Genomic DNA, 17242 nt, shown 5'->3' on the forward strand with positions numbered 1-17242 from the left:
AGTCCTGAATCTTAAGTTCACATATCAAGTGTTGAGAGGTATAAAGTTGTGGGAAAAAACGTGAGCTATGGGCCCAGAGTGCCTGGGGTTTGAATTCCAGCTCTGACGTTTGTAACTGTGTGGCTGTCATAAGTTACTCAATCACTCTTTGTTGACTTATCTGTTAAATGGAGAGAATGACTGTAAAGATTGAATTAGGTAGTGCACGGAAGTCCTTTAGCCCGGTGTCTGGAGCGTGGTTAGTGTTCAGAAGTGTTAGCTATTATTGTCATGTTAGAACTGTCCTTTTAAAAGTTCACCCAGAAAAGCTCATTAGTCGACTTTTCTAGATGACATTCCCAGAGTTTGGAATCCCTTCTTACTTAGCTTGATCGTCAGTAAATATGAGAGTCAGTATTTGGAGAAGCAAGGGTACCTGTCCCTTAAATTAAGGCTTTGAAAAAAGTGGTTTGCCAAAGGCCATGGTTCTTATCTGACCACTCCTCTGAGAGCCATTTGAGAGTCTTCGATGAAGCTCTAGACCTTCTCTGCAGAAAATGACACACTGTACATTTCTAACATTTTGCACAATTCCAGGAGGTATAAGGACCTCCTGAAGCTAAGGTGACTAGCTGATCCAATTGCTTGGGACCTCGTGGTTTACTATGTATCCTGCCTCAATGCAAACCAGGGTGGTAGTCTCCCTACCTGAAGGCTACCTAGGGAGGGCTGTGAACCCCAGGAGAAGACGTCTTACGCTGGGACTCCTTAGGTAGGGCTGTCGACCAAGCATCCTGATGCCCAGGGTGACCTCTGGCCAGGGCTTTGTTTCCTGGTGAATGGTGACGTCTCAGTCTTCTTGTGAAGAAGAGCTCGACCCTGTCACACAGTGCTACACTGGAGTTACTTGAGGCTGGGCCACCTCTTCCTCACCTCTGTGTACTCCAGTACTTACCACAAGGCCAGCACCTAACTGGCGAATGAATAGGTTTTGCAAAATATTCTGAATTAAAAAGGGTGCTTCCATTTGCGAAAGATTGAAATCCAAATCAACTGACTCAGGCAAAAAACAAAGGGGGGGGGTCGGGGGGGGATTTATTAGTTCATGTAGCCGAGAAGTCCAGAGGATGGAGCTAACATCAGGCACAGCTGGCTCACACCATCAGGAATCTCTCTCCGTGCAACATTTGTCTCTGTTTTCCTCCTTGTTGGCCTCATTCGCAGGCCCGCTCTTCCTGTGTGGTGCCAAAGGCAGCTGCCAGTGAGGCCAATTTATCAACCCCAGTGGAAGGGGAATTCCTCTTTCCCAACATTTCTAACAGAAGTCCCAGGGTTGACTTTGATTGGCTACCTTGGGTCACATGCTCATCCCTGAGCCAATCATTGTGACCAAGAAGATGGAATGCTCTTATTGGCTAGGGCTGATTTATGTGCCCATCTTGGAACATCAGAATTGAAGGATTGGGTGCCTGCTGTCGTCTGAGCCATTCGGAGAAGGAGGTCTCCAAATTAAAATCAGAAAAGAGGAGTGGGCGGGCTGAAGTCACAACGATGGTTCCCTATTGTAGGCACATACATACTGTGACATGTGACATGTGGAGGTGGGGAGACGGCGTCAGAGCCAAAGACACAAGAGTCTTACGATAGTCAGTGACCTGCTGGAGGTGGCTGCTCCTTGCTGGGATTCTGCCACCTGAGCAAGGTGCTGAGCGACAGACCGACCTCCCATTTTTGCCCTCTTCTCTCTCCCTTGGATACTCCAGGTACGTCTGTGACCCAGTTGCTGGCCCGAGACATGGACAATGACCCCCTGGTGTATGGCGTGGTTGGGGAGGAGGCCTCCCGCATCTTCGCTGTGGAGCCAGACACAGGTGTGGTGTGGCTCCGGCAGCCGCTGGACAGAGAGGTATGACCTGCCCGTATCCCGCCCCAGTCCTTCCCTGAGGCGGGGCAGGAGCAGACACTGGGGGGGGGTGGCTCATCGTCTTTTGGGGGCCTTCCTCTGAGGCCCCATTCTGACCATGAAGTAGCATCTTCCTGCCTGAATGGTGTCCTTCTTAAAGGGCCAGTGCTGATGTCTGGACTTGGGGTTGGAATGGGGTGGTTTGGGGTGTCTCCAAGCGAGGGGCAATATTGGGTAGGCAAGAGGGACAATGATCCTGGGTTCATCCCCTATAGCATGGTGGCTCCATGGGGCATATAAGTCTACTCCTGCCCCAAACAAATGTCCCTACAAAGGCCGTTTACCAGAGATGCCGGAGTTGACGACCCTGTAGCCCTTAGCAAATTAAGGTAAGAGTTTGAACAAAACTCCAACCCCTGCTCGTTCCTTACATTTGAGGAAGTGGCCACAGAGGTGTCGAGTGACTTGTTCAAGGTCACACAGCAGTTTAGAGGAAGAGTCCAGGTTAGAACCCAAGACTCTTGGTTTCTAATCTGTTGCTCTTTTGGGGAAGAATCCCTATTCTGAACCGGCTTCCCCAATCCAAGGGGCAATGCTCAGTTTTTTTTAGGGATGCCTTTATGTACCCAGTCCCAGACCAGCTCCTTAGGCGATGCTGGAGGTCTCAAGCCCCAGGCAGGGCTCAGGACACAGGACCTCAGCTCATCTCTCTAACTCTCCCCACCCCCCTCCCTCCTCTTTCTTTCAGACCAAGTCGGAGTTCACAGTGGAGTTCTCTGTCAGCGACCACCAGGGGGTGAGTGACTCCTGAGGCCCTTGCAGCCCTGGGAGGACTGACTGTTCCTGGGCCCCCGGGGAAAAGAAGCCAGCGGCCAGTGCCAACTCTAACTCCCCGCCTTTGTCTTGCCAGGTGATCACACGGAAAGTGAACATCCAGGTTGGGGACGTGAACGACAATGCACCCACGTTTCACAATCAGCCCTACAGTGTCCGCATCCCTGAGGTAGGAGCCCCCGGCTCACACTTGGGGGACACTGGGGACTTGCTGCTCCCCAGCCGCCTGGGAGTGGAGTAAAGAGTCAGCAGCTGGTACAAGGGCAGGCCCCACTTCTCTTCTCCTGCCCACATCTTAACCCAAGGACCAGGTCTAGGCAGGTTGAACGTGCTGGCACCTCCGAGGGTGGGGGCCCATCTTCTGGTTAAGGAGAGTGGGTTGGTGAGAGCCTCATGCCTGAGAGAGAGATTGTCTTGGATGAGCCCCACAACTCCAGCTGGTATCTGGAATCAGGGACAAGACAGAGGTTGGGAGGGGCAGGTGTTGCCCCTTCTTTTCTTCCATTCACAGCCATTGTGGGCCTTGGGCAGGTGGACTGGCAGCCCTAACCCCAGGCCTTCCTGCGTTGGTCAGAACAGGTGCCCCCAGGATGGAGGGAACATGCAGTTCCAGGAAGGGACTTTCTTTCCCTAGCCCTGCACCCACCCGCTGCCCCCCTGGCCCTCGGCTCCTTTGCGTTGTCTGTGTACTCTGAGCGTGTTTGCATGAGTGCATGCGTGTAAAACCAAGCCATTTCTGGTAATTGAGAAGTACAAATTATTGCATTACAAACGGTTCGTTAATAAGTTGGCTGCTGGCTCCCAGTGGCACCAGGGTTCTCATTGCCTGCCGTCCCTCTCCCTGGTGGCTGATGGCAGTCTTCTGGGCTGGTGGTTAGCAATTCAAAGTCCTCGAAGGTGCTGGGTAAAGAGCTTCTAAGGGGGTGCCCCTCGGGCCTGTCCTTGGGGCTCCGGGCTGGGCAGCAGTGAAGGGTTGGGATGGGGAAGATGGGAGATGGAATCCACTGGAGAGAGGCAGGTTGGCACCATGGCATTTGAGTTCTACCCCCTTTGTGTTATAGGTCACTGGATCAGGAAACTGGAAGAGTCTTTAGAAAATATCTATTTAGTTTATAGATGAGTAAACTGAGGCTCAGGGTGGGAGAGTGACTTGCCCAAGGTCACACAGCTTTGACTTTGAGTCTCCTGACTCCCAGCACAGCCTTAGATTCCCTCAAGGAGGAGGGACCTTGTCTCATGTTCCCCAAGTTCATGCTCCTGGCCTTCCTTACTTAGCTGTGAGCCAAGAGTCCTATGCTTGTGCCGGACAGAAGGATGTGAGGACAAGTGTGGGGTGGGGACGCAGCAAGGGCTCCCGCGCCCCTCCCCTGGTAGGGTGGGACAGGAGGGAGAGCCCACAGTCCCAAGCAGGGGGGCACAGTGACCTGAGCTGTGGCTGATATGCCCGGGACTGCAGCTTGGCTCCGGGTCCCCTCTCATTTGGAAGCCTCCCTAATTTAATTAAGGGTCTCTACGTGCCAGCCTGCACTCCGGGCCTGGGCTCAGAAACCAAGGGCACGGCTCAGAGTTAATGAGCCTTGGACCCATTGCTCAGCTGCCATCCTGGCAGGCATGGCTGCCCGCTGCCTTCCCTCACAGAGGCAGCAGACAGCAGTGACGGCAAGGGGATGAGAGGTCGTAATCCCCCTCCCCAACCCTTGGGCTGAGGCCAGCCTTTTCCTCTCTCCCTTGCCAAGAGATGTGACCTCCAATACCACCCTGTTGGAATCCCCTGGGATTCTCCAAAGGCCTCTGCCTCCAAGGAGAGAACCTCTTCTGTCACTCATTTATTTAACAAATATTTATTGAGTGTCTGCTGTGGGCTTGGCGCTGTGCCAGGCTCTCAGTGCACAGAAACCTGGGAGGCCAGAGGAATGTGCAATGACAGAGCCAGAACTAGCGGTAAGGGACCTCAGGCCCAGCCCTGTTTGCTCCCAGATGGCTGGGTCCATTTGGGCCTGTCACTTAACCTCTCTGGGCCGTAGCCCTCCTTATCTAATAAGGCCTGCCTCCTGCCCATCTGATGAGGACAGGGTGGGCTGCGAGAGGCCATCTGCAAGGACACACAGTCCTTGGAGGAAAGCCGTGTGGTTTACCTGCTCAATGTAAACGTCCCTGGATCACTTCACTGATCTGATACTCGATCGGGGCTGCTCAGTGTGGCCAGCGGGGATGTGGTGTCTGCTGGATGGAGCCGGGCCATTCCTGACCTGAGGTGGCTTGGCGCTGACCAGCCGTGGCCTGGCGTGGTCACCTGAGCTAGAACTTAGCTGCCTGGCTCTGGCCCCTGGCCCAGAGTTGAGCCCGGAGTCTCCTGTTTGCATTGCGGTCACCCTGCAACCCCAGGCCCCTGCCCTTGAGAAGTGTGATTTGTGGCAGAGGCCCTGCCGTTTTGAACAGAGTGAGAGTGCAAACCAGAGAAACGGGGCACTGAGACCCTGTGAAGCATCAGTGCTGGGGGGTTGCCAGTGATCAAAGAAATATCAGTAGGAGGAGGTGGGTTTCCAGCAGCATCTTGCCAAGCTGAGCAGTGGAGCTCCTGTGTTTATCAAGGGAAGGGGGAGCCTGCGTGTCAAGACATCTGGGGTCTAGTCCTGACTGTGCCAATAACTGGCTCGGTGAGACTCTGGGGAGTTTGGCTAGGCCCCTTCTTCACTGACTTCTGTGAGCTCGTGAATCCAGCACAGGACGCTCCTTCTTTTCCCTTGGGACTTCGTTACTCCTTGAGCGATGGTGGAGAAGCTCTCGTGTCTGCCTCCTTGCTCTCAGCTCCCCTCTGGGCCACCCCACGCACCTGCACCTTATCCGTTACCTTCCCAACCTCCACTCCCCCCAGCCCTAGAGGCCCTGATGTATTGGGATCTGTCGTGCTCAGAACCCAGGGATAGGCATGGGCAGGGAGCAGGTTCCAGGGAAGCAAAGTCTAGGTCTACAGAAGGAAGAACTTTCTAAACGAGACCCGCCCCACAATCTACGCCCCTGCCCTGCTGAGCATGTTCTGAGCTCCCCAGTCTTGCAGTTGTGCCAGCAGATGCAGGAGAACCCCTTGTTTCAGAAGACATCCAGTACTGAGTGTTAGAGAAGTGATGAATCAGAGGCTCCCAAACACACCCCATTGGCATTTCTGGGGGGACTCTTTAGAAGGCATATTCCCAGGCCCCTGCATTCTGAATCAGGGTTTGGGGAGAGCTGGCCCAGGAATCTTCATTTTTCACACACTCCCCTGTTGACCGTGGGCCCTGGAGGATTATCTCTGACACCTCCCCACCAGAGGGTTTCAGAGAGGTGCTGGGCAGCCCATCTTTGAGCAGAACTTTCAGTTTGTTCACGGCTACCTGGAGACATGCTCCATGGGGACCCATATCGTCAGCCTGGAACAGGAGTGGGTAGGAGGCAAATCAAGGCCAGGTGCTGTCGCTTTCCTGGGAGAAACTCACCTGCCCTGGCTCGCCCAACCCTGCCCCGTCTCCCTCCGAAAACCCCCACCCTGGCCTTGGGAGAAGCCAGGCAGTTGTGTTTGGGTTTGTTTGTTCTTGGTTCCCCTCCTGCCCACCCCTCTCCCTCACTAAACTGTTCTCCATGTAATTATCCATTTTATCAGGGTGAAGGGCCCTGCAATTCACTTGTCGAAGCCCTAACGAGGCAGCGTAGATGCTTTCAAGTCCGTAAAGAAAAGGGAAATCCTGCTAGAATTGGCAACTTAATTCACCAAGCCAGCCTCGACAGACCTCATTAAGTCCCCGTGTATTCATTTCAGGCTAATGGCTGTCATGCTGACTGCTGTTTGATTTGCTGTAATAGACTTTTATGTCGTTCCAATTTGCTCAAACGTGTTTGCCTGCGTCTGTGCCCAGCAGTGCTGCTCCAGTACCTCCGTTCGGGGTGCGTGCCTGCCTTGCTGACCTTCAGCGCGGCCCCCTCCCACCCTGTCCCCTTCCTCCCGGGGCCACCCCCTTAGCCCTCCCTCCAGGTATGCCCTGTCCTTGGGACCAGGGTGTTTGGGCTGGAGGATGGGTGTCAGGTTAGAAGTCAGATGGTTCCTTGAATCAAGGAATCAAAAGAGGGCCTTTGGAGTCTCAGGGATAGCTGTGTCCTTGAAATTCTGACAAGTTCAGCTGCCTTAGCTGGGCAGTCGAGGCTCTTCTCCATCTCGCCTCAACCTACCTTTCCCAGCTTGTCTTCTGCTCGTCCTCCACATGAATCTTCCTGTCAGCCCAGGGGTCAATTTGATGCCTCTGAGCTTATGTCTGTTTCTCCTTTCTCTCGCTCTGACACACACATACACTGCGCTGTTCTAACGAGTACTGTAGTGTTTTTCTTCTCTCAACCTCACTCAATTCTGCCTGTCCTTCAAAGCTCAGATTGATCCACCATGCCCTGGTCCAGTCAATTTTTTTAAATGAACACAACCAACATTTGTTGAACAGCTATAGAACAGGGCCCAGGGATTCTAAGCCAACTTGTAATGCAGGGTAGAGAAAAAGGACTCTACCATTTGCCAGCTGTGCAGCTTTGGATGGTGACTTAACTTCTCTGGACCTCAGTTTCATATTGAAAAGATGGGCAACAATATTTGTCTTGTGGAGTTGTTGTGACAGCTATAATAATGCAGGTAGTAAAAGCCCTTAGCGCCTTTTGTGGCTCATAATATAGTCAGTAAAACACTGGTGATTAAGACCAGGGTCTTTGTCCTCAAGGAAGGTAATTTTAGAGAGAAATACCAATAAGTAGATGTCTAACTACATCTAAATGTATTAAATGCCACGATAGCTTAGGGTGTACAAAGTGGGGTGGTTGTACTGTAGAAGGAATCTATACCTGGTCTATACACAGGGGCTATTTGTTTGGGGCCGTACAGGATGAGTAGGAGTTTGTTAGTCACAAAAGGATATTATAGTGTATCTGAATATCATATACTTGCTGAGGTCCTTTAGCCTCTTTTCATATATTGGAATTTCCTAAAGACCCTTGATCAGAGATCCTGTTGAAGAGGAACAATGGCTGGAGGGACAATTGCAGGTGCCCACTGTTACCTTGTGGAAGTAAAGCTGGGCTCCCTGGTCTCTGTGACAGACAGGTCTGCATAGATCTTTATCACTGGTGGCTTCCGGTGACCAGCTGTGAGCTGGGGATGAACCTGGAGGAGGGGTGGGGTGGAGCTGGGATGAGATGACAGGGGCCTTAGAGATTGCGATTCCTTGCCCAAGCCTCAAAGCTGGCTGGGGGCCGGCTCACAGCCAGAATCCAGGCTTCCTGGCCCTGGGTCCTGCAGGCTATACCCTCTCTCCATGTCACTTAATAGGGACAGATGAAAGTTACTTACTCCCTGTACCTCCTTCCTAGAGGTGGGAGAGCAGAGAGAAGAGTATTCCTGGTGATCATTTGCCAAGGAGACAAAATAAATAATTTATGTCTGAGATCATAACAATGGATTGATATTGTTATTATTGAGTGTATCCCACGTGCCCAACACTGTGCTGTCCGTGTGGGAGCTCGCTGAGCCCTCGTCACCATCTCGTGGGGTCGTCACACTTGTTCTTCCCATCTTGTAGATGTGGATATGGAACTCGGTGACTTTACCAGAGACAGTCAAGGGTGGAGCCGCGATTCGGAGACGGGTCTGACCATGTGACTTTTGGCAGGTAGCTTCAATTCTACCTGCAAAATGGAAATAATTATACCTGCCTCGCAAAACTACAGTGAGAATTAAAGTAAATGGGGCCACGTGTGGGGCGTGCTTAGCCCAGGGCCCCCGTGTAAGTAAGTGCTCAACAAATGGTTGTGGCTGTAGCTGTTTTTATGTCCATCTCTCCCACCAGCCTGAGCAGGGACTGAGCTTGGTCATCTGTATGTTCTTAGTACCCAACCAGGCCCAGGGACATGAACTTCACCAAAGGGGAGAGCCGGCGGCGGCTCTCTCTGCCCCTTGGGTGGTTGGGAGGAGCCCAGGAGCATTTATGCAAAGTACTTTGCCCCAGCCAGCTTGTTTCACCCAGGTGACGGGTCCTTTACTGCTCAAGATCCAGGGTGGGGGTAAGGAGCAGCCAGACCTGGCGCTGAGCTGGAGAGGGCGCTCACACCCACCGTCCCCCGCCAATCCCACACCTCGCTGTCCTCCGAGGACACCCTGGAGCTCATTGCTGGTGCTCACTGGTGCCCCCTGTTGCCCGCCAATTCCTGGATCTCAGCCATGCGTTCTCTGTGCGGCCGGCATGTGGGGGAGTCCCGGAGTGGTGGCCGACGAGGCCCGGAGCGTGTGGATATAGACTTGGCCGGACTTATTAGCGCCTGCTCGGCCCGACAGCACTGCCCCCAGTGGCCCTCCTCACAGTGTGCCCATCAGATGCTGGATGATTTATAAACTGCATCCTCAGGTTGCAGCGAGAGGTAGAGAGGAAGTATGGGGGGCCCCCACTAGCTTGTGCTTGCCATTCCCCCAAGGTGTCAGCTCTGCTCACAAAAGTGTCATCTCCCATGCCCGGAGCGGCAGCCCCTTGACAGGCCATATTAATTTATGCTGCCCCGCAGGCCCCCTCTGCATCTATAACCACCCACCTATTGATCTGGGAGAAGGAGACCCATAAATCATCTCGGAGCTCCGGCTCCTGCTGGCCAGAGCCAGAGGAGTTTGTTCTAGCCAGGTGGCAGCCCCGGGCCATAGCCCTGTGCCCCTCGTGAGCAGCCCAAGGTGCTTGTGCCTCTTCTGGTTTCCTCCCGCTGTCGGCACAGTGAGGAATCCCTCTTCCCTCACAGGGGGCAGGTGCCTAGCCTGCAGCAGCCCGGACCGCAAGCTTTGGGCTTGTAGTGATTGAGGGACATATGCATGTGAGCAAAGCAACAGGGCCACCAGTTTGTACTAAGTCGAGGTGTGTGCATACGCGCGTGTGTTTATTTAAGTAACATCATGTTTTCTATAGCTGAGTGTTTTCACTATCTTTCATGGGTCTTGCTGACAACTGTAAGTTAGGGGATAATTCTTCCCATTTTAGAGATGAGAGAAACTGAGGCCAAGACAAGTTCACGGACTTCTCCAAGTCCCTGAGTCAGATATGCTTACAACTGGAGCCCCAGTCTTGCTCTTTGTCATCCCGCAGCATTTTTGCATGTATCTTTTTGCAGCTTTTCTATGGCCTGCTTGTATTATAATTTGCTAGAAATTGCAGGGATGAGGCCTGGATACAGCCAGGAAAGTGGATCCTGGGCCTTGTGCACAGGCTTATGACACGTACCAGACACAGGCTGTGGGGAAGCTTCACTCAGCCCACTGCCTGTTCCCTAGCTGAGGACCATCCTGGTAGTCAGGACCCAGCCAGCCATGGTCCTAGTGACGCCCTTTCCTTGTGACCTGCGGGATTAGTGCGCCCCCAGAGGCAGCCTCTAAGTTTCGGTCCCCAAATGTGCACACAACATTGTTCATGAGAAATAGGAGACCCACTCACATGGGTAAATGCCAGCCTGCTCCCCCTGGCTTCAACATCTTTCTGCCACCTCCTCCTGGATCTTATGTGCCCAGGAGGGAATAAATGGAGTCCCACAAAGCCAGGGCCTATAGAGCTCAGCTCAGCCAATACTCCGAGGCTCCTTGCTTCCTCTTCCACTCCATGGAGTGAGGCCAAGGCCTCCTGGCCCCGCCATGACCCCTGCAGCACCTTCTCATTTCATACCCGTGGGCTGCAGGTTTCCTCCTCCACCCTCACCAGGAGGACAGAAGACAGTGCAGGAGCAGGACACAGAAGAGCCAAATGTAATTAAAATTATTATTTTGTTTGAACGATAATAATGTCCTTAATTATGTCGATTTCCTTGCCGATTCTAGTGGGGAGTCTTTGGGGGCCCATATAATTCTATTGCAATGACTGTAGGACTCTCCACCATGCATACAAAGTAGGGGACTGTGTGTGGAGCCCAGCACGTGCAGGGACACCTTTTATGGTGTCCCCCTGCTTTAAATAAAGAAGCTCTAATTGGAAGGACATGATAGCTGCCTGCTAGGAGATGTTCCTGCTGCATTATTGGGCTGTCAGCCTCACGTGCCTGGAGTTCATCCATTATCTTTCCTCTCCCTTTATCTTAAATGTTCTCTTCTCCCCATGGTGGGGCCTGTGGAGGATGGGTGCAGGTCTCCTATCTGTACCCCTTTTCCTTCAGGCAATGGGGTCTCCTTAGACCCTGAGTGGAGAGCAGGCTTAGGAAGCTGATGGTCGAAGAAGGCCCCACGTGCAGCCAGGAACAGCTGTGGCTTTACTGCATTGTGTGCCCTAGCTGTGACATGGGGACCCCGATCCCTACTGTGGAATAGTGTGATGGAGCCATGCACACATAGGCTCTAACTCCAAAATGGGAGGCCGTGAGCAAGCTGTTTAGCCTCTCAGAGCCTCAGTTTCTTCATCTGTAAAATGGGGATACATTGGCATTGTTGTAAAAGTTCAGTGAGAGCATATGTCTGAAGCAACACTCGCAGAGGGTAGTTGATTCGTATTCCCATGGTTTTGAAAAGTTCTTGGAGTACTTTGAGAAAGTTGCTTGAAGTCCAAGGAGCTTGACAGGTAGGCTCTGTTGCTACAGACTGATTGGTTGACATTGGGGTGTCAGTGGTCAAGAAGCTTATAGTCCAGGGGGAGACAGGAAACTTGTAGAAAACCTGAAACAAAGATACGATGAAGAAAAAAAATGGAACCAGAGTCATCTAGAAATAACTAGTAATAGGCCAAGAGCATTCCAAATGGACTCCTTAAAAACAGCATCACAGGGGCTGTCGAGGTGACTTAATCCAACCACACCTTCTATAGAGGTCAGCGAAACCGGAGAGGGTGAACGGCTTGCCCAAGGTCCCCAGTAAATCAGTGGCAAACCAGTGAAGACTGGAGGTAATAGAGAAGGTTCTTCGGGAACTGGTTTCTGGAACTCATGAGGCTGAGCCTGTCCCTGGGCTGGGGGCACAGTGCTGTTTTCCCAGATGGGACCTGGATGTCCAGAGCTAAGCTGGGAGCAGGGGGTGCTGCCTCCTGGGCTCCTGCAGCCCCTCCAAACCCAAGGACAGTAGTCTGCTGGGCGGCCCCCTCAACGCAGGGACAGGGACGCATGTGCGTGCTGACTAACCGTCAGTATGCGGCTGCTGTTTCTCATGTTTGTGGGGGCTCTGGGCTTTTGTCTCTATTTACCCGAACAAGTCCAAATATTGTCAGAACAGCTAAGGGACAGGCCTGGCAGCCACCGTGACATTGAGGCCCCTCCCTCACACACACAAGTGGCTTGTTTTGATGTGTTTGCAAGCCGCTTGACCCACCTTGTTTTCTACCAGGAGGGGGAAAATGAGAGAGAGTGCATGCTCCTGGTTGATGGTTGATGGAATTATTATAATGTCTCTGATTCCATAGCAGCCTTTAATTACTTTGCAACTTTGTGGCGCTGGCTGGAAGCTGAGAGGGGCTGGGCTCCCCCTTTATAATAATCTTAAGTGAAAGCCTCCTGTCCGTCTATTAAAAAGGCCTCTCTTCTCTCCAGTGCGATAATGCAGCTGAGAGATTTCACCCGGGCTATAATCACTAGGTACAATGTAATCGTCCCTGCTCACTGTCTTCATCAGTCGGCCAGCCCACCTCCCAGGCATGGGGACTGCCAGCCACCAAGAGCCAGATGCCTGGTCACGTCCTCGTCCAGGAGGGTCACAGGCTCAGGCTGGTCCACCCTCCCAGTCTTGGCCCTGAGAGGGAAGCAGCACGGAGGGCTTTTGCATTGACCCCTCCCTCGAGGTGCCTCCGCCAACTCCCACATAATCCCTAAGTGTTCGAAATCCATTCCATTTGCGCGAGGCTTTCAGCCCCAAGCTTTTCTTGCCTGCCTGTCCTGGGGGTCATCTTCCTGCCTGCTGGCCTTTGTTCATGCTGTCCCCCCTCCATGTTCCTTCACCCAAGCCCACGGCATCACCTTCCTTCCCACCATGAAGCCAAACCCAGTTCTTCCTTCCGTAGAACAATCTAGTGGGGGAGGAGCAGGGGTGGTGATCCTCTCTGTCCCCACTTGATAAACAAGCCAGCCAAGTGTTAGAGAAGTAGGAAGACTTGCCACATTATTCCGTTTGGACGTGACCGACTGGGAACTAACCCCAGGGCCCCGCCCTTGGTCTTCTCTCAATTGAACCAAAAGGCACAGGTGTCTTTTAGTCTCTGCCCTGGGAGTTGCTCCTGACACCCACTCCATCCACCCTGACTTCTGAAGTCTCCTCCCGAGCCCACCCTCTGCCTCCTGACCTTGGGCTGGGGTGGCCCCCAGACCTCGCTGTGGGCAGAAGAGGCCAAGTGGACCCAGGTCTGGGTGCTGAGCCTTCCTCGGGCTGGTTCAGCCAGGGGCAACCCCTCCTGTCTTGGTCACCGGTCTGTACAGCTCAGCGAGTTAGAGTGGGGGGAACTCTAACCCAAAGGGGCAGGAACCCCACCATCCGGGGCTAGGAGACTTAGGTGAGTCGCTTTCCCCTTCCAGGTCTCAGTTTGCCCCTCTGTTAAATGGGACTGGTAGTCCTGGGCCTGTCCACGCCACATGGGGGTCAAGGACAGGACTGACAGGAAGTCCTTGAGCTTAAAGCCTCATTTAAGTGGGACAGATGAACCCCTGGAATATTGTCTCCAGTGCTCCCCACTCAGCTTCATGATTTTTCTTTTCTTTTTATTGGAGGGGGGAGGTCTATGTATCACTTAAGCATAGATATGAGAAATGAACAGTCATAAGGGTTCAGCTTTATGAGTTATCACAAAGTGAACACATTTGTGCATCCACACTTGCATCGAGAAACAACTTCTCCAGCACCTAGACACACCCTGGTGACCCGCCAACCCCTCCCCTTCTCCCCAGAGAGTAACCACTATCCTGGCTTTTAACCCACGGAGTACTTTGACCCATTTACATTTTATTATGTACATTTCGTTTGATTTTTATTATCACCTACGACCCTGGCACAGGCAGCCAGCTTCCTTTCTCAGCAGTGACAGCAGTTAGGCGCACAGTGGTTAGGTTAGTGGTTTGAATCTTGGTCTCACACGGCTCATATCTGGGAGTCCCTGGGAAACTTCCTGTCTCTGACAAAATGGGTGTGGTGCTGCCATGCAGGTGACATGAGGCAACAGCTCAGTATACAAGGCAAGACGGGAGCGACTGTTCCCCGAGGGCATAGCCTCTCAACAGCCTCTATCAGGTAGGGGGCCATCTCTGCAGGTGAATACAGAGCAGCCAGGTGCTGGGACAGGAGGCTGCATGGGAGAAAGGGGGTCACAGGGAACTAAGTGTGTGAAACTTAGGTTGCGAGGAAGGAGAAAAAGGAGAAGGGTCCCTTTTCCCATACTGTCTTCTTACGTCCTCACAGGAGTCCTTCACATTGATAACAAAGGTGTGATTGTCCTCATGTTATTGGTGGAGAAAAGGGACCAGAGACGTTAAGTGACTTGTCCAACATCACATAGCTCGTCCCAGATTTTGTCTTCTTTGTACTGCCCCCAAAGCAAGTCCAAATACCTTTTAACCCCAGCGTATCCACTCAGGCTTGGGGGTTTACTGTGAGTCTGCTGCCTTCGGAGGAGCAGCCCTGGGTCTAGAGCGGGGGAGAGGGAGGGTGCTTGGTAAGGAGAAGGATAGTTCTGAAATGACCTTTATTGCATTCTAGCACCTCCAGCCTCCCACAAAGCTGCGGCTCATATCAGCAGCCCAATGTCAGGCCTGCACAGGAAAACACAAAGATCTTTAAAGGTTTCTGAGCAGCTCGAAGTGATTTTTTTTTTCTGGTAACGGTTGGGGTAGGGCCGTGGCAATGGGAGGAGAATAATAAATTCTCCTAAAGCCTTGTATTTCTTCCCCCACCCCCACGAGCCATCAGATTCCCCCAAACTCAGGGGCCACCAGACCTTAAGAAAATTCCTCCCAACACAGCCCAAAAGATGGAGATGGAGGGAAATGCAACAGCAGCCATTGGGGCGGAAAGCCCTAAATGGTGTGGAAGTAATGCCTAAAGTGTGCTGGCGATTACAGACATTTCCACGGAGCCACACTCCTCGGGCTGCACGGGTCGGTGCCAGCAGCCGTAGAGAAATAAATAAATAAGTGAGCAAGCCTCCGAGATCCCGTTTACTGTTGCTGTGCAGAGGGAGGGAGGGGGTAGGCCACTGGTGAGGGGTGGGGGAGGGCAGACAGCCTCATTCCTTCTTCCCTCCATCCATTCATTGGACTGTTGAGTCCCTGTGAGGTGCAAGGGGGCGTTGCTAAAACCTTTCCATTGTGCTCCGAGCCTGGTGGCCATAATCCCACAAGGCTGGCAGGGCCTGACCCGAGGCCCCATGCCAGCCTCCCCTTGACAGTCTGCTTTCCTGCACCTCATCCTTGTTTGTGGTCCCCAAGGGCACCGTGCCACAGGGTCTGTGCACAGCCATTCCCTTCCCCCTTTCCATGAACTCCTACATCCCTTGACGTCTTCGATCCCTGATGGATCCCTCCTCCCAGGGCAGAACAGGGCTCCTCCCCAGGGCACCATAGCTATGATCTTGGCATGTAGTTACCACTGTTGGTCTGCCGAAGGAGTCTGTGGGCTTCGTGAGAGCAGGGCATGTCCGTGTGGCTGTCTTTCCCCCCGTGGACCCTCAGGACCTGGTGCCCAGTTGCGACTCAGGAAAGATTTGTTGCACAATGCAGTTGATACCACTCGTCTTCAGGGAGCTCCTCCTCCTCCTCTCCTCAGCAGCCCACCTCTTCTCAGAGAGGAAATGCATGCTCCAGTGCTCTTGTCCCAAGGCCCACTGCTGAAGCCATCTTAGAAGGGCTGGCGAGTGCCCACCGCAGCCGTCGGACAAGGGCCCAGCCTGTTCTCACCCAGTTAGCAGGCAGCCGGTGGGAAATGAGGGCGCCTCACTCAGAGCTACTGGAGGAAAGGGTGTCATCTAATGGGGCTGGGGCATGGTAGGCAGAAGAGGAGCCCCAAAGATGTCCACGTTCTAATCTTGTGAACCTGTGACTATGTTTCCTCACATAGCAAAAGGGACTTGGCAGAGGTGATTAAGTTAAGTACCTTCACGGGGAGATATCCTGGTTTATCTGTATGGACCCAGTGTAATCACAAGGGTCCTTTCAGGAGGGAGGTAGCAGAGGTCAGATAGAGACCTGTAGGTGTTCCACTGCAGGTCTGACTATGGAAGCACTGGCCATGAGCCAGGGAAGGCAGGTGGCCTCTAGAAGCTGGGAAAGAAAGGTGTGGAAACAGAGTCTTCCCTAGAGCCTCCAGAAGGAATGCAGGTCTGCTAACCCTTTGGTGTTAGTCCAGGAAGACCCATTTTGGACTTCTGGTCCCCAGAACTATAAAATGACAAAGTCATGTTGGTTTAAGACACGGAAGTCTGTGGCAATTTGTTCCAGCAGAGACAGGAAACTGGCACAGGGTGCTTTGAAGGCAGAGCTGTAGGGGCATGCATCCTGCGGTGCACCCCTCTAGCACCCCCAAACTCTACTCATAGTTCACTCACTCCTTTGGGTTGTCTGAATGTAGGCTGTGGGTCAGGGTTCCCAGAGCTGGGGAGGGGCCCTGCAGAACCAGGAGGCGTGAGGTGGAGGACCTTGAGAGTCCATGCGAGAGGTGTGGCGAGAGGGAGAGCTGACAGATGAGCGGATGGAGAGTGGTGCTGAAAGGTGCAGCATCCAAGAAGTGGCCACCATGCTTCTGGGGTCCCAGGAAGACATCCCCATGGCGGAGGGCTAGTGGGCACCTGGGTGTTGGAGACTCTTCTGGAAAACTTGGCCTCTTGGCACCAACCAGACCAGAGACCAGAGAGAAGAATCTGCTTTGCTTGTCACCAGACTGGTAATGGGATGCAGGAGTGTTGGTTCCATGTGCCTCACCCCATCCCCATTCATTCATTCATTCATTCATTCATTCACCTATTCACTCAGTCACTCATTATCACATATTGTCTGGGTGCCTGCTGGATGCCAAGCCTCTGCTGGGAGCTAGGGACACAAGAGGAATGACACATGGTCCCTGGCCCCCAGGAGATTCTGGCTGGGCCCTGCTCACCTACAGTGGCCCTCTTCAAAACAGAATGGGAAGGAAGCCAGTACTTGAGAACCCAGGCAGCCAGCACCCAAAGCTTGGCCATCTCTGGGTTGCTGAGGGGTAAAGCATGGCAGGTCACCTACCAACGTTAGTGCTATAGGAAAGCTGCACCCCAACCACGCTGTGGTGGCTCCTGGTCTTCCTGTGGCAAGTATTCATCTAAAGCACGTCTCCTTCCAGGCAGCAGAATTGGACAAACTAGCTCTAAATGAGCTTGGCAAATTGGTTCTCTCTGCTCTGTCCCACTCCTCCCCCACCCTGCCCTGCAGCAGCCTGGGTTCACCTACAGGCCTGCGTTCAGTCTGGGCCTGGGAGAGAGAGAGCAGGGACAGCGTGGGTCTGGGCCAAACAGGGTGGCCTCCCCCACCTCTGGGCGCCCCATCAGCCTCTTTCTGTCTGAGGTG

At 53.1% G+C, this 17242-nt stretch overlaps 1 protein-coding gene across 1 annotated transcript in view; it reads left to right on the forward strand.

Moving 5' to 3' along the window:
• The window catches only part of CDH23 (cadherin related 23), a 394835-nt gene that overhangs the window by 102798 nt on the left and 274795 nt on the right, over positions 1–17242 (forward strand). The window contains 3 exon segments of the mRNA XM_033130003.1: positions 1743–1885; positions 2631–2678; positions 2793–2885. Of these exon segments, the coding sequence (XP_032985894.1) occupies positions 1743–1885; positions 2631–2678; positions 2793–2885 (284 nt within the window).

Source organism: Rhinolophus ferrumequinum, chromosome 16, assembly GCF_004115265.2.
Source record: "Rhinolophus ferrumequinum isolate MPI-CBG mRhiFer1 chromosome 16, mRhiFer1_v1.p, whole genome shotgun sequence".
In the NCBI taxonomy this organism is placed as follows: Eukaryota; Metazoa; Chordata; class Mammalia; order Chiroptera; family Rhinolophidae; genus Rhinolophus; species Rhinolophus ferrumequinum.